General features: G+C 45.7%; 3 protein-coding genes and 1 pseudogene across 3 annotated transcripts in view; 3 read left to right on the top strand and 1 right to left on the bottom strand.

The window, feature by feature from the left end:
* ITGAL (integrin subunit alpha L) overlaps window positions 1-7,191 on the bottom strand; it is a 56,542-nt gene extending 49,351 nt beyond the window's left edge. The window contains exons 1-2 of the mRNA XM_074322973.2: window positions 7,058-7,191; window positions 5,785-5,904 (exon numbers count right to left, since the gene is read on the bottom strand). The gene's annotated coding sequence lies outside the window, so the exon portion shown is untranslated. The remainder of the gene's footprint in view (window positions 1-5,784; window positions 5,905-7,057) is intronic.
* Window positions 1,060-1,757, top strand: LOC109437809 (T-complex protein 1 subunit zeta pseudogene; annotated as a pseudogene).
* On the top strand, window positions 7,189-9,649 carry SEPHS2 (selenophosphate synthetase 2). Its single transcript, XM_019717254.2, has one exon. The coding sequence runs from the start codon at window positions 7,579-7,581 to the stop codon at window positions 8,923-8,925; it is 1,347 nt and encodes a 448-aa protein (XP_019572813.2). The 5' UTR covers window positions 7,189-7,578; the 3' UTR covers window positions 8,926-9,649.
* A 4,609-nt stretch (window positions 9,650-14,258) lies between these two features.
* Window positions 14,259-17,156, top strand: DCTPP1 (dCTP pyrophosphatase 1). Its single transcript, XM_019717263.3, has 3 exons — window positions 14,259-14,432; window positions 15,131-15,241; window positions 16,712-17,156. The coding sequence occupies exons 1-3, from the start codon at window positions 14,332-14,334 to the stop codon at window positions 17,010-17,012; spliced, it is 513 nt and encodes a 170-aa protein (XP_019572822.3). The 5' UTR covers window positions 14,259-14,331; the 3' UTR covers window positions 17,013-17,156.
* The last annotated feature ends 1,330 nt before the right edge of the window (window positions 17,157-18,486 follow it).

Raw genomic sequence — 18,486 nt, 5'->3', positions numbered from 1 at the left:
AGCGCCAGTATGGAGAGCAGTGGCCGCACAAAGGTCTTCAATAAATATTTGTGAATGAACCCCGGGTGAGGGCGGGGTGTTGAGCATCTATTATTACATGCCAGATGTTGTTCAGCCATTATTTTATGTATTACTAGAAATAAATGGGATGATCCCATTTTTGTCTTGTTTTTTTGAAAGTATATGTAATACGCAGAGCACGCAGTACACTGCTCCACGCAGCTTGGAGTGGCAGGGCGCCCCCTGGAGTTCAGTGAAAGGTAATGACTCTCCTTGTACATGAAGAAAACTTGTCTAAAATACACTCAGCCCAGGTGTTAATAGCACTTCTCTCTGGGAGGAGGGATTCAAGTTATTTTCACCTTCTTTCTTCTTATTAAGCTGCATTTGGTGATTTTTCTACAATGACAACAGACTGACTTTGTAATGTGAAAAAAATTAATTAAAAGTGTACTGAACCTACTAAAGTATTTTCCAGGTATAAAACATAAGTCATGGGGATGTAGTGTACAGCATAGGGAATATAGTCAGTAATACTGTGACAGCGTGGGACGGTGTCAGATGGTTGCTGGACTTAACATAATGAGTAGACATTTACACCGCTCACGAAGTTATCACCCCAACAAGTCTACTACCCATCTGACACTGTAGATAGCTGTTACAATACTATTGATTATACTTCCTACACTGTACTTTATATCCTGTGACCATATATTTGGAACAAGTCAAAGTAAGCTAAGAAATGGACAGGGAAATACTTGTAGATATGGCCAGAACATCTCTACGTACTAAAGTTCTTGCTGAGTTTGCCTGATGTCTTAACAGAGGTGTGTGTCACATTTGGTGTGTGTCTGGTGGTACAGTACACCTATACCAAAATCCTAGATGTTAGAAACAGCAGTATACTTATCCATTTAAATTTAAGGGTGCTCTCTAAAGTCTTCCCAGTCTCATACTGTGAAATAAGTAGGTTCATTTTTGTGGTGACGGTAACCTGATATGTATCCCTAATAAGTAAAATGAGAAAATCAAATAATCGTTATACCTGACCAGATTATACATGAATGTATACGTCCTCACGTGTACTGTGTCATTGGAAGATGACAAAACAGAAGTGAATACTGGCTTTTTTTATGAGTGCAGAACAGAAAAACTAGTAAAAGCTGAAAGAAAATTCATTGACGATAGAGTCTTCAAGTCTGCGCTGAGCTAAAAGGAGAAATATGGAAAGGCTGACTCTTGCTAGTGGTGGGTTAGCTCTAAATTCTTTTGATGACCTAAATCTGATGGTTTGGGACATGCAGGACTCGTCCATGAGTATACATTGGGAGAAGTTCACGTATATTGAGAAATACAACAATCCTCATTCTGTCAAAGGCCCAAATAAGCACACACACCCAAAAATCAAAGATTCTTGAGGGCTGTTAAAAATGCTATTGATAGTAGTTGTGTAGTTCCAGGTGCAATGGCAGAAGGCCTGGTTAAATATGAGCCCAACTTGGAGTTCAAGCATTTGCTGATGCATTACTCCGTATTCCCAAGGTTCTTGCTTTTGACCTTCAGGAACCACTAGTTAAAGTTCAAGTAGAATCAGGTCACCTTGTGGGTGTGGACTTGAATACAGGGGAGCCAGCGGTGGCAGCAGAAGTAGGACTCTGGGATAACTATTATGTAAAGAAACGTCTTCACTCCTGCACTGTGATTGCCACCTGCTGGACGACATCATGCGAGCTGAAATGTCTCCCCTAAAAGGTTGAATGGAAGCTTCCCTTGTATCATCTGAATCATGAAGACTCTACGAATACAGCTACGGGACTTTTGTCCAAGCTTCAAATTATTTTCCATGGAATTTTCTTTTCCCGTGTGAAAACAGGCGAGAACACTGGCACCTATTCAAATTCCAAAGTCTGAAATTATAATTACAGCATTTTTTTCATTGCACTCATTGTATACTCAGAAAGCAGGCCTTTTCACACAATGAACAGGATGTTTTGCTTTAGCTTCAGTAATATAAAAGTACATGTTAGAAAAATATATGTTATCTATCTTATTAAATAGTCCTTGAAAAACAAAACCAAACAAGTATCCCAGACAAGCAAAAGCTAAAAAGAGATTATCACCACTAAACCGGCATTAAAAGAAATGTTAAAGAGACTTCTTTCAGTGGAAAAGAAAAGGCCAAAACTAAAAATAAGAAAATATAGAAAAAAATCTCACTGATAGAGGCAAACGCTTAGTAAACATAGTGGATCAACCAATTTTAAAACTAGTATGAAGGTTAAAAGACAAAAGGAGTAAGAGCCTGTGTGACTACACACGTGCGAGATATAAAATATGTAAAAAAACAACTGTGGGGTGAGTAAAAAGAAAGCAGTGCTTTTCGAATGCACTGAATTTAAACAACCATCAACTTAAAACAGACTGCTATAAATATAGTTTGTTATATATGAATCTTATGGTGACCACAAACCAAAAACCTGTAATCGATACACAAAAAAATAAAGAAAAAAAGGAACTCAAACAAATCACTAAAGAAAGTCATAAATGTACAAGAAAAGAGAGCAAGAGAAGGAACAGAGAAATACAAAAAAATAAATTAAATGGCCATAAATGCATACCTATTCATATTACTTTATTCCTCTGCCATAAAAAAGAATGAAATCTTGCCATTTACAATAACATGGATGGACCTAGAGAGTATTATGTTAACTGAACTAAGTCAGACAGAGAAAGACAAACACCATATGATTTCACTTATATGTGCTTATATGTGGAATCTAACAAACAAAAACAAATAAAACAAAACAGAAACAAACTCATAGGTACAGAGAACAAACTGATGTTTGCCAGAGGAAGAGGGTGGGGGATTGGTCAAAAAAGGGGAAGCAGATTAAGAAGCACAAATTTACAAGAGTCAATAATAGCATAATAACTATGTATAGTGACAGATGGTTACTAGACTTGTGATCACTTCATAAAGCATATAAATGTTGAATCACTATGTTGTACACCTGAAACTAATATAATATTGTATGTAAACTATAATTAGGATGCATTTTTTAATAGAAAACAAAGTATACTGAACCTGAAACTGTAGTGGTATAACTCTAAATTATTGTCATACTCGGGGGGAAAAAACTATAACTAGCCCTAGCTCCAATGCTCTTGTTGTATGTGAAAAACAAATGACGGGCCTGTACTCAGCTCCTCTTATTCTGTAAAAACCCTCCTCCTTCTCCTTTGCCTGCTCTCCCACCCCCACCTCCAGGCTTTTACCTTTGCAATCTTTGGCCCACACACTTTACCCCAAATGGTAAGTGTAGTTCAGTGGATGTTTCAGTGAAAAGCAAGAAGATAAAAAAGATGATTTCGAATGCCCACGATACCATCGCAAAAACCACCCACGTGGGGCCAGCCCGGTGGCTCAGGTGGTTAGACCTCCATGCTCTTAACTCCAAAGGCTGCCGGTTCGATTCCCACATGGGCCAGTGGGCTCTCAACCACAAGGTTACCGGTTCAATTCCTCGAGTCCCCGCAAGGGATGGTGGGCTGCGCCCCCTACAACTAGAAACAGCAACTGGACCTGGAGCTGAGCTGCGCCCTCCACAACTAAGACTGAAAGGACAACAACTTGAAGCTGAATGGCACCCTCCACAACTAAGATTGGAAGGACAACTTGACTTGGAAAAAAGGCCTGGAAGTACACACTGTTCCCCAATAAAGTCCTGTTCCCCTCCCCCAATAAAATCTTTTTTTTAAAAAAGAGCAATAAAAAAAAAAAAAACCCACGTGTGGCACTCCTGATCAAAGGCACGTGAACTTCTTCTGAGCCCAGTGGGTTGGTCACTGGCCAAGGCAAATTTGTGACTTCCAAGTGAACATTTCTTCCAAGTAGAAGCAACAGGGAAGCATATGGGTGAAAACCTTCCCCCCACCCCAGAGAGTCCTACTTGCTCAAAGGATACAGTGGGGGGTGTTAGAATTATCAAGGGGCCCCCAAGATGAGGGCTAGAACTCCAGCCTTCAGCTCCTACAGGCCTGGACGTGCATTCTCACAGGTTGAGTCCCATATGGTGACACCTGTGCAAGATTTAACTTACCTGGAACCTCAGTTTCCTCACCTGTAAAATGAAGATAATATTGTTAACCTGTCACGGCTGCTTTGAGGATAAAATGAGGAAAATAAATGTGAGATGCTGGGTACCATGCATGGCTCATCACATGTGCCAGCAAAGTGTACTGTATAAAATGATGTACTCATTCAACAAATGTTCCTGCCGGGTAAAGTGCCAGAGAAAGCAGGGTGGACAAAACAGAACAGCCCCTGCCCTGTGGAGCTCAGAGATTTGTGGGGGTAGACAGTCACGGTCTAATCACATGAATAAAGGATTACAAACTGTACTCAATGCTGAGAAGGAAAAGTACAAAGAACGAAGAGAGCATATAACCAGGAGCACCTGATCTGGTCACTTTTTAACCCAAGTGAGGGGACTATGGGTGGGATAAAATGTTTTTGTTTTTCCTTTCGTGACACGAGGAGCCTTCCCATGTACCATGTGTCAAACATTTTGCAAAGAACTTTTCATAGTTGAGGTTTTATGACCCACCCTCGTTTAACAGAAGTGGAAACTAAGGTTTAGAGAGGTTATGTAACTTCCTCTAGGCCAGGCAGCTCACTGATAGCAAATCCAGAGGTCATACAAAATCCAGAGGTCTTTTGCTTCCATATCGATTGCTTTTTCACGATCTCATTTTTTTTTGCATTTTTGATTCTGAAATATAGTGTGTTCTTTTTTTAAATGTTGAAATATAGCTTATTTAGAAAGAGTGTGGGAAAATATATGTGTACAGTTTAAAGAACACCCATATGAGACTATCACCCAGCCCATGGAACAGAATTTAACATAACCCAGAAATCCCCTATGGGCCCGTCCTCAGAAGTAATCCCTATGCTAAATTTTGTTAATCATTCACTCCCTTACCTTTTAAAGATGTTTTATCGTTTATGTATGTATCTCTTAACAATATATTATTGCTTTGCCTGCTGTTGAGCTTTATATAAATAGCATCTTAGTTTATGTATTATTCTGTAACTTGCTTCTTACTCCCAACATTTTGTTTTTGAGATTATCCATATTGATGCCTATATCTCTAATTCATTTTCACAGGTAAATAATATTCCACTGTGTGATTATACCACATTTATTTACGTATTCCCCTGTTAACAGACACTTGGGTTATTTCCAGTGTGTTGCTGCTATAATTATTCTTTTTTGCTTTAAAGGGAAATAAATGGATTTGTTTTTATAACAAACTTTCCAAGATGTTATGTTTTGAGAATTTAAATTCCAGTCTCTCTGTCCATATTAATAGCACTGTATGATCATACATCCTACCATTTATTTTGAGTTTACTGTCAGCCAAGAATTGTGTTAGGTGCTTGACAAACATTTTAAAACTTAATTCATATAGCATTCCTATCTGGCATGTATTTTATAGGCAATGAAACTGAGGTTCCTAGAGGTTAGATAATTCACCCAAGGTCATTAGGTGAGCTAAAATTGCAACTTAGTCTAACTCTATTGTTCAAGTTCCTTCCAATTCACTCCGTGCCTTAATACTGTATTGTGCACTAATCAAAACCAAATGTAATGAATGATGTACTAGAAGATCCATAAGTATGTCCTGAAGGTTTTCGTATTTTTTGTTGTGGCAAAATACACATTGCATAACAGTTACCATCTTAACCATTTTTAACACAGTTCAGTAGTGCTAAGTACATACCCATTGTTGTGCAATCCATCTCCAGAGCTCTCACCTTCTCGTGTGTAGTATCTCCTGGGGCATCCATGTAAGATTTCCCCTAGAGCATGTCCTATTCGTAGAATTGCTGAGGCATTCCTCCTTTGGGTGGAATTCATAGGTTTGCATATGTGCGACTTTATCAGTTAAGGTCAAACTCTTTTCCAAAATGCACCAATTTGTACTCCCATAGGCAGTTACTTTTTTTTTTTAAGTATGTAAAACATTCAAATGTTTAAAAATGTTCTCTTTAAAGTTCCAAATGTTAAAGGAACAAAAAGACAATACAATGAAAAATCTCCCATACCCTAACCACTTCATTCCCTCCCCAGGGCAATCAATATTACCAGTTTCTGGAACTTACCCTTCCAGAAATATGCTTTTGCATATAGTTACCCCTTTTATAACAAATAGATTTCTATACACACTGTTCTGAAGCTTGCTTATTTCTCTTAACCAACATCACAGGCAGTATCCTGGTGGACTCAGGAGCAGATATTTTGGGTACAAATCTAGCTCCACTCTCAACTGGCTGTAACCTTGAATAGGTCATTTAATCTCTTTGTGCCTTATATCCCTTATTTGTATGTGGAAGGAATCCTAACTCAAAACGTTTTATGATAATTAAATTAGTTAATATATGTAAACCATTTAGGACTGTGCCTATTAGAACTGTAACTATATCAAAATAATTACATTAATCTTTTCTCATTCTTTTCAGAAGCACGTTATATAAACGTATCACAATTTATTTTAATCAGAAGGGACAAATATCTAAGTTGTTTCCAGTTTGTTGCTATCACAAACAACACAGCAATAAATAACATACCATTTCTCACTGAGGCTGGTGAGTACGTCTGTAGGACCGAGTCCTAGAATTGGAACTGCTGGGTCAAAGGTATTACGTGCAGTTATAATTTTAATAGATATTGACAAACTGTCCCTCATGGATACATCACAGATTCTCATATATAGTAATTTAAAGAGACACAGAAACTTCAGAATAGAAGAGACCTAGGTAGGCTAGTTTGCTGTCCAGATGAGTCAACTAATACGGGCAGAGGGAACACGACTCACAGAGTTGCTGGTGGAAACAGCACCAGAACGCAGGCAGGGATCTGGAGTCCTAAAACTCTTTCAAGCCCATTTAACATTTCATTATTGTGATGCTGCAGTTTGCTTACTTAATGGCAGTAACTTCATATCTAATTTCTCATTATTCTTTCCGATTTTTTTCCATTGGCTATTTTCCTACCCTGGATTGATCACATGCGCTGTCAAGCGACCCTGGGACAATTCTGGCCGGCGTGAGGTTTCGCAAGAGACGGATCTTCCCTCGTGTTTCAAAATGCTGTGCTCAGTAAACTGCCCCTGCGGGACAAGAGTTCTGCCAGCCACGCCCACGAGATCGTTTAAATTACAACCCGGGGAGCGAACCAAAGTACTTGTTCTGTAATCTCGCCGGGGCCGATTTCACAAGTTGGTGGTAGATTTGTAATACGTCGGTGTTTTAGACCAAAGGAAGCCCGCCTCTCAGCGGCAACATCGTCATTGGATGAAACGGCTGTCCATCATCAGCGGTATAAATAGGGGAGGCCGTGGGTTCCTCCCTCAGGAAGGCCAGGACCGCGCGGCGTTCTCGGATCCTGGCGGCGCGAGTCGAGCCCGGGGAGACTCTCTGTGGTAACATCTGACTTGTTACTCGATATTCACTCAGTATTAACTGGAATACTGTCCTCTTTTGGCCTCTTTTCCCCTCGTCGCTGGGCAGGCGTGATGGCGGGAGCCGCGGCCCCAGGCGCCGGCGGGGAGGCGATGGCGGCGGCGGCGGAAGGCTCCGCGGCTCCAGCGGGCTTGTCTCTGGGTCGTAGCTTCTCGAGCTACCGGCCCTTCGAGCCCCAGGCGCTGGGCCTCAGCCCGAGCTGGCGGCTGACGGGCTTCTCCGGCATGAAGGGCTGAGGCTGCAAGGTCCCCCAGGAGACGCTGCTCAAACTCCTGGCGGGACTCACGCGGCCGGACGAGCGGCCCCCGCCGGGCCGGGCCTTGGGCGGCCATGAAGAGGCGGCCCAGGAAGCCGGCCTGCCGCTCCAGGCGGACCCCAGCCCGACCTTCCCAGCCCTGGGCATCGGCATGGACTCCTGTGTCATCCCCCTGAGGCACGGAGGCCTGTCGCTCGTGCAGACCACGGACTTCTTTTACCCGTTGGTGGAAGATCCCTACATGATGGGGCGCATCGCTTGTGCCAACGTGCTGAGTGACCTCTACGCCATGGGCATCACCGAATGTGACAACATGTTGATGTTACTCAGTATCAGCCAGAGTATGACCGAGGAGGAACGAGATAAGATCACGCCCTTGATGGTCAAAGGCTTTCGCGACGCCGCGGAGGAAGGCGGGACCGCGGTGACGGGGGGACAGACGGTGGTAAACCCCTGGATCATCGTGGGTGGCGTGGCCACGGTGGTGTGTCAGCCAAATGAATTCATAATGCCCGACAGTGCCGTTGTGGGGGACGTGCTCGTGTTAACCAAACCCTTAGGAACCCAAGTGGCTGTCAATGCCCACCAATGGCTGGATAATCCTGAACGATGGAATAAGATCAAGATGGTGGTTTCCAGAGAAGAGGTGGAGCTGGCCTATCAGGAAGCCATGTTCAATATGGCTACCCTCAACAGAACGGCTGCTGGGTTAATGCACACGTTTAACGCCCATGCAGCCACCGATATCACGGGCTTCGGCATTCTGGGACACTCCCAGAACCTTGCAAAACAACAAAGAAATGAGGTGTCCTTTGTCATTCACAATCTGCCAATCATTGCCAAGATGGCTGCCATCAGCAAGGCCAGTGGGCGCTTTGGACTCCTCCAAGGAACCTCTGCAGAAACTTCTGGGGGATTACTGATTTGTCTGCCCAGGGAACAGGCTGCTCGCTTTTGTTCTGAAATAAAATCTTCCAAGTATGGGGAGGGTCACCAAGCATGGATCGTCGGCATCGTGGAAAAGGGAAACCGGACGGCCCGGATTATTGACAAGCCTCGAGTTATTGAGGTTCTACCTCGTGGGGCCACTGCTACTGCTCTTGCTCCGGACAATTCCAATGCCTCTTCCGAGACGAGCTCATGAAATGGAATAGCAGAAGTTGTTTGGACCGTAGAGCCTTTGTACACAATTATGGATGATCGTCAAGAGTTGATTTTAAGAAGAAATTTCCAAAGAAGGCTGCCTGCATAGTAGTTCCACAGTTGCCCTTTCTAGGTAATTTGAATCAGCCCATCATAAGCTGCACATTTGGACTTCAGGGGAAGATTTGTTGAACGCTAGAGTAGAGGAGGAGCAGAAAGACCTCTTTCCTTTTTCCAATAATAGCAAGATGAGGTTCTTCTGGTTTGAGGGATTTTTCTTGGCACTGGAATTGATTCATTTCTGCACAGGGAGTGAGATTATTAAAATTCCGTACCAAAAAAAGTAAATTGCAAAAAAATTTAGATCAGAAGCAAATAAGTTTGGACCAATACTGTTGATAAATATAAATTGTTAAGAGAGATCTTCTAATGCAATGTCAAATTTTTATTAGATTTTTCTGAAATACTGTCTTTCCTGCTCTGGACAAGAATTGAGCAGCTTGTCCAATGACTGGGAAAGGAGAACCTGCAAGCATCTGACTTGGTCTCTGTTAATGACGTCTCTCCCTCTAAACCCCTTTAAGGACTGGGAGAGACAGAGCAAACCCCAGAGCCCAGGCCTTGGTGGTCATTAAGATGTTAGATCTTGTGCTGAAAATTCCTGGTGATTCAATCAATAAAGTAATTTCTAGTGACATAAATAAAAAGGATTTTGTTGAAAATTCTTCTGGCGAATGTCTGGGTCCTTGGAATTCTTAATCTTTTACAGTCTTATAAAATGAATCTAAATCTCAATGATAGATTTAGAGTCTGGCAAAGTGGAGAGTTTTCTCGTGTTTTCCCTGACCCTGGACCAGGGGATTTAACACCCAGATTTAGGTTTGCCAAAGGAAGAAAAGAAAAAGCGGGAGGGTGGGGGGAGTTGAAGTTTGAGGAAGATGAAGAGAAAGGACAGAGGGCAAAAGGAAAGGCAGTGACAAGGTGACCAGCACACACCAAGCACATGGTGTGTGCGGCCTCCTTTACTTCCTTGCAGTGGGAGACTCCTTTCACTTGCTTGAGAAGTGCCAGTGAGCTTCAGCCTGTGCCTTTCTAGATGATCTCAGACAAGTCTCTGGGCCTCAGTTTCCTCATCTGTAACAGGTGCAGCCATACCTACAGTAGGGAAGTCATGGAGGGGATCCCATGAGACATGCTCCTATAAATTAGTATTTCTTTGATCTACTCAAGTACCAGGCCCTGGGAAAACAAAAGCGTGACACTGCTTCTGTTCTCCAGCAGACCCAGTCTAGGGGGAGATCTAGAACGGGGACACCCATCACTCCCAAACAGATGAAAAGTGGTAAGTGCTATGAGAGCTAGAGTGGATGAAGTGCTACAGAAAACCAAGGTATTTCCTTTCGGAGGAAATTTAGGAAGGCTTCCCAGAGGAGGTGGCTTTGAAGCAGGGCTCTACAAGATGGGTGAAATTTAGATTTAGATAAGCAGAGACGGTGGATGGGCATTCCAGATGGAGGGAGCTGCATGAGCAAAAGCAGGAAAGGAGAGAGGGAGAACTATCTCACTGTGTTTCAGCATGTGTGTAGGGGGCATAAAGCTGTGTAAGTTGGGAAGGACTTCTAAAAGTGCTGGCGACGACTCATCCTGAATGGGCAGAGCTAGAGATTCCTAAAAGCCTCTGTCATGACTCCCCCTGAAACATTTAATAAGAACGAATATTTTTAATTATAGCAATACCCTTCCTCCCATCTCCCAGTTCAAAACCAACCAGGCCTATGGCTCCATCTCCTTTTAGAACAGCACTGTGATAGGTTGGGATACACCCCTGAACAAATACGTGTTGTCCTTGTGCTCCCAGCATACATATGAAGGGTCCTTGAAGGCCATCGTGTGGACAGGAAATCAAGGCTCAAAGAAGAGAAAATTCCCAAGGGCATTGGTTGGGGTCCCAGTCACGGAACTCTAGTTACCCATCACACTCTGTTGTCTCTGATCTCTGACTGGCCCAGGTCCCCCACCCAGCTATGGGCCTCTGCTACTTTGTTCTCCAGCTGCTGCTGCCTCTTCCACTCCAACAAACCTTACAGGGAGCAGTTGCACAGCGTGGCTCTAGTGGGAAGGTGGCCAAATTCTTTTGGGTAGCAGAAGGGCATGTGTATGCATGAGCACGCGTGCCTGTCCCAGCCTGCCTTCCTGTCATTAAACATTTATTAGCCTGCACTGGGGGAACGAGGGCACCTCATCTCTGGGGGTGGCAGATAGGCTTCGAAAGAGCTAATCACAAACATGGACCAAAAGACAAAACCAAGCACTCTGAGGCCGTGACCAAAGCTGGGAGGTCAGGTTGCCTAGATTTGTCTGAGGAGAATGGAGAAAACTGACTGGATGGGGGGTGAGGGTCCGGGAGGAGCCTGGGATGAGAAGTCCAGGTGATGGGGCCAGTCACGTTCAGGTTCCTTCCCTCTCCCTCATGAGGGCCTCCCCTGCCCCCCAACTCCATGCTCTGCTGGAGCTGGGTTTGGTTGGTCTTCAGAGGATGATGCTGTGAAGCAAAGAATTTGGATGTCCCTGCAGGATGCTTCACAAGAGCCTTGCAGCCCAGCCAGGGATGTCCTGGGAGGAGGACAGAGGCAGTCTGGACAGAGTGCCTCCTCCTTCCTGTGGATCTCCAAGGACCATGTGACCTGTGAGCTCTAGAAGTCCTGGTCCCTGACTCTTCAAACATCTGAGATGCAGAGGACTCCTGAAAAAAGCTGTTCTCCAAGCGTCTTTTATATTCCAGTAACAGATTTGGGGTGTTTTTTTTAAGAGGCTGGAGAAGCTTAGCAAACACCAAGGAAGGTGCTAGGGGAGGTACTTGGCTCCTGAAACTTTCAGTTCCCAGATCCATAAGACAGCTCAGTGCTCTGAACTTCAGGCTTGTATGTCCACCTGCCTGCTGCACGTCATCTGGATGTCCTAGAGCCATCTCAGATGCCATGTTTCCCAAACTAAATTCATTATCTTCCCTCTCACCCCAACTCCCAGGTCTCCTGTGTCCTCCCTTCAGCAAATGGCAGAACTATCCATCCATTTACTCAATCCAGAAACCCAGGAGTTACCCAGGATCCCCTCTTTCCTCCCATCTCCCATGTCTAGTTTCCATGTTGCCTAATCCAATGTTAAATTCTGTGGTGTCATCTCAGCCAACAGCACAGCAGCATCCAAATCAGATGTCTACTCATTTTCAAATACTCTCATCTCTTAGCCTCCAAAACAGCACACTCTGCCAATTTTCCTTCTGCCTCTTCTCAACGGCTAAATGTTAGAGTACCCAAAATCATGGTCTTGTCTACTTAGATTCTTGTATTATCATTCTCCAATTCCATGACTTTAAGTACCATTTAAATGGCTGAGACTACCAAATATGAATCTCTAGCCCTGATCTTTCCTCTAGAGCTTAGGCTCATAAATCCATCTGTCAACGTGACATGCATCTTCAACTTGCTTTGTCCTAAACCAAACTCCTGAAGCCACCTGTATTCGATCCTGTACCTCATCTTGTTGTTCCCAGCATGAGTCGTCATCAATCCACCAAATTGCTCAACACTCACAACCTGAAAGCCGTGCTTGATTCTACCCTTTCTCCCATCCCCCTAGTTCAAAACCACAAAGCCTGTAGATCTATCTCCAAAATATGTTCCCAATGTGTCCACTTCTCTCCATCTTCACCCACCATCGGCCTGGCTCAAGTCACCATCATCTCCTGCCTAGACAACTGTAGTTACTCATCCCCCTGCTTCTACTCTTGCCTCCTCCAATTCATTTTTTTCCCTTGAATTCATTAACACAGCAGCCAGAAGGCTCATAGATACAAAATCTGATTATATGACTCCCGTGCCCAAAACCCTCCAAAGGGCTTCTGTCATACTTAAAATCCAAAATAAAATATAAAATAAAATTCATGGTTAACTGATCTGATCTGGCCTCTGTTTACTTCTCCAACACCATATCCAACCACTCTCCCCCTTGCTCACTACATTCCTGCCACACTAGAATTCTTTTTGTCTTTAGAATATGCTAAGCCTTTCCTGCTTTAATTAAGCATTGGTGTTCTCTCTACCTGGAACTCTATTCCCCTTGTTTTTTGCTCAGCTTAAAATGTCACTTTCTCAAAAACAAGTAACAGAAAACCCAACTAAAAGTGGCTTGACCAATAAAGGGATTTATTATATAACCAGAATCCTAAATTGGGGCATTTTTGGAACTTGTAAAAATAAATGGCCCAACAATGTCATCAACAAACCAGGTCCTTTCCATCTTGCTACCTACCAGTCCCAGCTTGTAGGCTAGCTCTCCTCACAATCGGATTCTCACACACCAATATCAAAGGTAGAAACATACCGTGTCCTTTAAAAAAAAAAAGAACGAAGAACCTTTCCCAGAAGTCTCCAACAGACTTCCTCTACCTCTTTATTGTCAAGAAGTAGGCCACATGCTCACCCATAAACTGACCGATCACATAGAGAAGGGTAGGCCCCAGAATCAAATAACTGTTTTGCAAAATTGGAGGAAGGGAAAGGCCAGCTGAGTAGATAACCAACAGTACTTACCACACCTTCCCTGGACCATGCAATCTAAAGTTGCCCCCACTTTTCATAATGTTTAAGTACTGTAATATTAAAATTTGTTTTCATGGTGACACTTATCACTATTTGAGGCCACATGGTGTAGGGGTTAGTAACACAGATTCTGAGGCCAAACTGTCTGGATTTGAAACCTGGCTACCACTTTACTAGCTGTTGAGTTAAATTACTCAATGTCTCAGTTTCCTCATCTGTAAAATGGGGATGATGATGATGATATCACCTATCTCATAAGGTTGTTTAATCCTCATAAAAGGATTAAATGAGTTGCTGTAAGGATTAAACATGTAAAATGCTTAAAACAGCGACCAGTTCATTCCTAAGACCCAGCTGTATTTTGGAGACATTCCTGTATCCTTATAACAAATTCCCCTTCCTTGCTTAAACCCTCCATTTCTGGAGTTCTCCACGGAGCTCCCTTCCCGTCCCCACCCGGCCATTTAGCTTTGGCGCCATCTGGCGTCCATAAGGGAAGTGATGAGCCTGCGTTCTCCCGGCCTTCTACCCTTTGTCTCTTCCCAGGGGGCAATCTGGTACCTACGCCTTTAGGAGGATTAGCCAAGACAGAGGTATTCGAGGGCAGACGCCCAGAAGCGCATGCCTGAAGCTCGCTCAGATTGGTCCAGTCCGGGTAAGGGGCGGGCTATAGCAAACTCCACAGAAGTATTTTGTGTTTCCTGCGACTCCGCAAACGCCTGTGATTGGTCAGGACCTCTGGAGGCGGGCTCCGAGCAGAGCGCGGGGTTCTCGCGGGCAATCTGGGCTGCAGCGCGGTGGGCGACATGTCCGGGAAGGGCGGGGAGAAGCGCGGAGACCAGGAGGGAGAAGACACAGGTGCCACCCGCCCCTTCAGCTTCAGCCCGGAGCCCACGCTCGAGGACATGTAAGCCGTCCTTGCCCAACCAGGGCTGGGGAAATCGCCCCCTTCCTCCCTTTGGTACCTCCACGTGGTTGGGAAGAAGGCTAGCAGTTCTGCCGGGGTCCCAGCTCTTCTGGCTGAGCCCGGGCGAGCCTTCTAACTCCGCTGCAAAATGGGCTTAGCTGTGCACACCGGAGGCAGGGGAAATGGTGACGCTCGGAGAGTGATATTAGAACCAGCCCTGGGGAAATACCGGGTCCGATGCTGCTTCTGCCTCTGCCCTCCCGGAGTGGGAGGTAGGACGTGGGCAAAGGCATTGAGAGGTGGGAGACATTATTTCTTGCTCAGGAAACGCAGGAAGACGTCTTCAGGGAAGTGCCCGTGGACCTGCAAGATCTCTGTAAGATCGAAGAATTTAGCTATGCAGAGCTAGGGAAATACCGGGGGCAGGAAACTGCAGAAGCAGCAGCCGGAGATGGAATACAGAAAAGAGGGTATTGTTAGGTTTCAGTGGAGTTTAGGGTCTGTGTAGGGGCGCAACCTTCTTATAGTTCATAGAGAAGACGTGACTTGCTTAAGGCTATCCAAGGAGTTAGTTGCAGAGTACCCTCCGATACCTATGCCCCCATTACACATCACTGAGATACCTGCCCGGACCCCGCGTCTCTTTGCCCATCCCCTAACCCTGGAACCTGGGCTTCCACCCCTTTCTCTTATTCCAGCCGCCGCCTCCATGCTGAGTTTGCTGCTGAAAGAGACTGGGACCAGTTCCACCAGCCTCGGAACCTCCTCCTGGCCTTGGTGGGAGAAGTGGGGGAGCTGGCAGAGCTCTTGTGAGTAGATGAAAGTCTTCCTGGAAGAATCTGTTTGTTGTGGGGGAGGGGAGGGAGGCCTTCTTTGATCTTCAAACAGCCATAGCCGTGGATTCGAATTCCCCTCCTCCCTGCGGGGCTCTGTTCCTGATTCTGGGAATACTGAAAACACTGACAGTCCCTGCCATCTAGGGGGCGCCCAGTCTCCTAGGAGAAAAGGGTGAAAACTGCAAGGCAGATCCAGGTCTATAAAGGGGAGGTGTCAACCTTCCTTTACCTCTGCCTCTGGGGTGGAAAGGAAGGTGTTCTGTAGAGGATCTCCCTGTGACATTCCAGGCAGGGGATGGCATCTGCATAGGTCGTGAGGTGGGAAGGGGCCAGTTAAATTCAGGGAGAATCTGAGACTCCTTCAGCGGAAGAGTCTCGAGGAAGAGCAAGGAGTTGGTATGTGTTTTGCTTTCCGTTGCGTTCCAAGTGCCTGGCACACAATAGACATTCAGTAGATACTTCCTGAATGAGAGATGGGGCTGTGGGAGAGAGGGGTGGGACATGCACCCTGAATGATAAAGCTGGGGTTAGGCACTGATGGACTTTGGACAGGCGACCTGGCCAGATTTGAGTGGTAGAAAGAGCACTGTGTCTGCAGGGTGGGTAGTCTCCAAAAGAATTAGGGCAGGATGACCAGTGAGGAGGCTGGCGTAGGTTGGGCAAGATGGGGTGAAGCACACTAATTTTAAAAAATCAGGAATTGTGATAAGTTCTATGAGGAAATTACACAAGGTGATGAGAAAGAAGGGAACAGGGAGAAGGCTTTTCTGAGGAGGTGACATCTGAGCTGAGACCTGAATAACAGGAAGAAGCCAGCCATGGGAAAGATGGGGGGAGGAAGTGCTCTCAAGTCAGAGAGCGGTGAGTGCAAAGACCCAGTGACAGTTCGGCCTGTTTCCAAGACAGAAAGGGCCAGGGTGGCTTTTAGGTGGGGAGTTGGAGAGAGCAGTGGATAATGACCTTGGAAGAGGCAGGAGTCAGCTCATGCAGGACCTGGGGGGCGTGGTCAGGAGTTTTGATTTTATTCCAAGCACAGCTGGGGGAGTTTTAGCAGGGGAGGGGCAGAATCTCATTTGTGCTTTTAAAAGGTGGTACCGGTACTGGGCGAGAGTAGGTGATGAGTTAGCAGGCTTCCGCAGTGGTCCAGGTCTGAGATTTAGTCCGGGGTAGCAGTGGCTCGAGCTGGAGAGTAGAACTGGGTGTTGACAAGTGAAATGGTCTCTGCGACACTCTGGCTCAGTAGGGACACAGGTCTGGGTGAATCATTTGTTGGGGACTCTTCCCCACCCTGACTCTACTCAGGGTCAGATGGGTTGAGTTCTCTGGAGGAAGTTCCTAGGAAGTGGGATTTCATTGCTGCAAGGACTGGGGTGCTGTGAGGGGCGGAGCCCATTGTCTTAGCAAGTGTGTGTGTGTGTATGTGTATCTGTGTTCTGCCCCCAGTCAGTGGAAGCCTGATGCGGAGCTTGGCCCCCAAGCCTGGCCTCCCAAGGAACGGGCAGCCCTTCAAGAGGAGCTCAGTGACGTCCTCATCTACCTGGTAGCATTAGCAGCCCGCTGCCGTGTGGACCTGCCCCAGGCGGTGCTCTCCAAGATGGACACCAACCGGCGACGCTACCCAGCACATCTGTCCCGGGGCTCTGCCCGCAAGTACACAGACCTGCCCCAGGGGGCCACCTCTAAAGACCAGGCTGTGGGGACTGCAGACCTGGCCTGTGAGTCCACAGGCAAGGCCTCAACCTAGAAATGTGGGCCCAGGACCTACAACTCAGCATGGCAACATAGGTCATCAGCCTGGGGGCCCCACTTCCTGAGGTCTGAGGCTCAAGAACCTCCGGAAGACAGCCTCCTGGGATTTTTCTCACTCAATAAAAGTGTTGTGTAGCAACTTCTGGATTCTTCCTGGGGCGGCCAGGGAGGCTGTGTCACCCAGTGCTGGAGAGACGCACCAGAGTTGCCTCTGAACCCAACTCTTGTTGCTCTATTGAACCTCCCACCTGCAGGGCAGAGATCTCGTTTCTAGTAGGTTCCCTGTGTGATCTCATTCAAGCTCCCTTCCCCTCAGAGCCTCTAACAGATTACAGGCTGTATGTTGTGTTTGGAGCCCAGATTTTGGAGCCAGGCTATAGGTTCAAATGCCATCTTTGATACTTATGAGCTGGATGATATCCATCAAATGACTTCATTTTGCTGCACCTCAGTTCCTCATCTAAAATGAAAATAATGCTATCTACCTGCTAGAGGTGTACAATTTAAGTGTTATTCTGAGTATTTAGGACAGTGCCTGGAACATAGTAGGTACTTAGTAAGTTTGCAGTTATTATGTTTGTCTTTTCAACTCAAAACTTTCAGAAGCCTAGAGCAGGAAATGTCAACAGTTAAGGTAGGCCTGGACCTAGGACCGAGCCTCAGGTCCCCAGCACAAATCGGGGTCAGGGCTCTGACATGGAGCAGAACAGCGGAAACTCCCCTAGGGCTCAGACCCCTTGCTCCCTCCCCTACCAGCCCAAGGCCAATTTCTCATACCACCTCTATACCTAAAGATAATATTGGGTGTGTGATTTACCTGCTGGGTGACCTCAGGCATGTCACTTTCTTTTCTGAGATACCCATGGTCTGCCTCCCTCAGGGTGCAGTAATGCAGGGGAAAACACCTTTAAATTACTTGTACTGCCCCTCTGAACCTGTTTCCACTTCAGTAAAATGAGGCATTCCTCTACTGGCCTCATCCCCTCCTAGCTCCCATGACAATGGACTATAAACGCCTGTTTACTTGTCCCTGCTCTGCCATTCACTGGCTGTCAGTACCTCTTGGTGACCACTCCCTCTTAACCAGGGACCTCTTACTTCGCAAGTGAAATAATCCAGATTGGAACTGCTTCAGCCCTGTGTTCCCAAACCCACCCTGCTTCTCCCTGCTGTGATAACGCAGCCTCATCCTTGCTGGTCTCCGATTTCATTCCCTCTCGATCAATTATCTCCTCTCCCCTTTACACAATCAACTTATCTTCCTTTCCATTCGCCCGCCCCACCAGCACATAAAGCATAATGGAGTCTCCTCCCGTTGGACAAAACAAAACCAACAAACTCCAGCTACTTCCCTCAGGCTTTTCACAGCCAAGCCTCTCGAAAAGGGTTGTCTACACCTATCCACTCTGCTTCCTCATTTTCCCATTTATACCCAAACCCACTCAAGGCTGGTTTTCACCCCCGTACCC

Source organism: Rhinolophus sinicus, chromosome 10 (assembly GCF_057876585.1).
Source record: "Rhinolophus sinicus isolate RSI-liver-muscle chromosome 10, RSI-T2T, whole genome shotgun sequence".
NCBI lineage: Eukaryota > Metazoa > Chordata > Mammalia > Chiroptera > Rhinolophidae > Rhinolophus > Rhinolophus sinicus.
The sequence above is the reverse complement of the archived record's forward strand: the minus strand, read 5'-3'. Positions and strand labels throughout refer to the sequence as shown.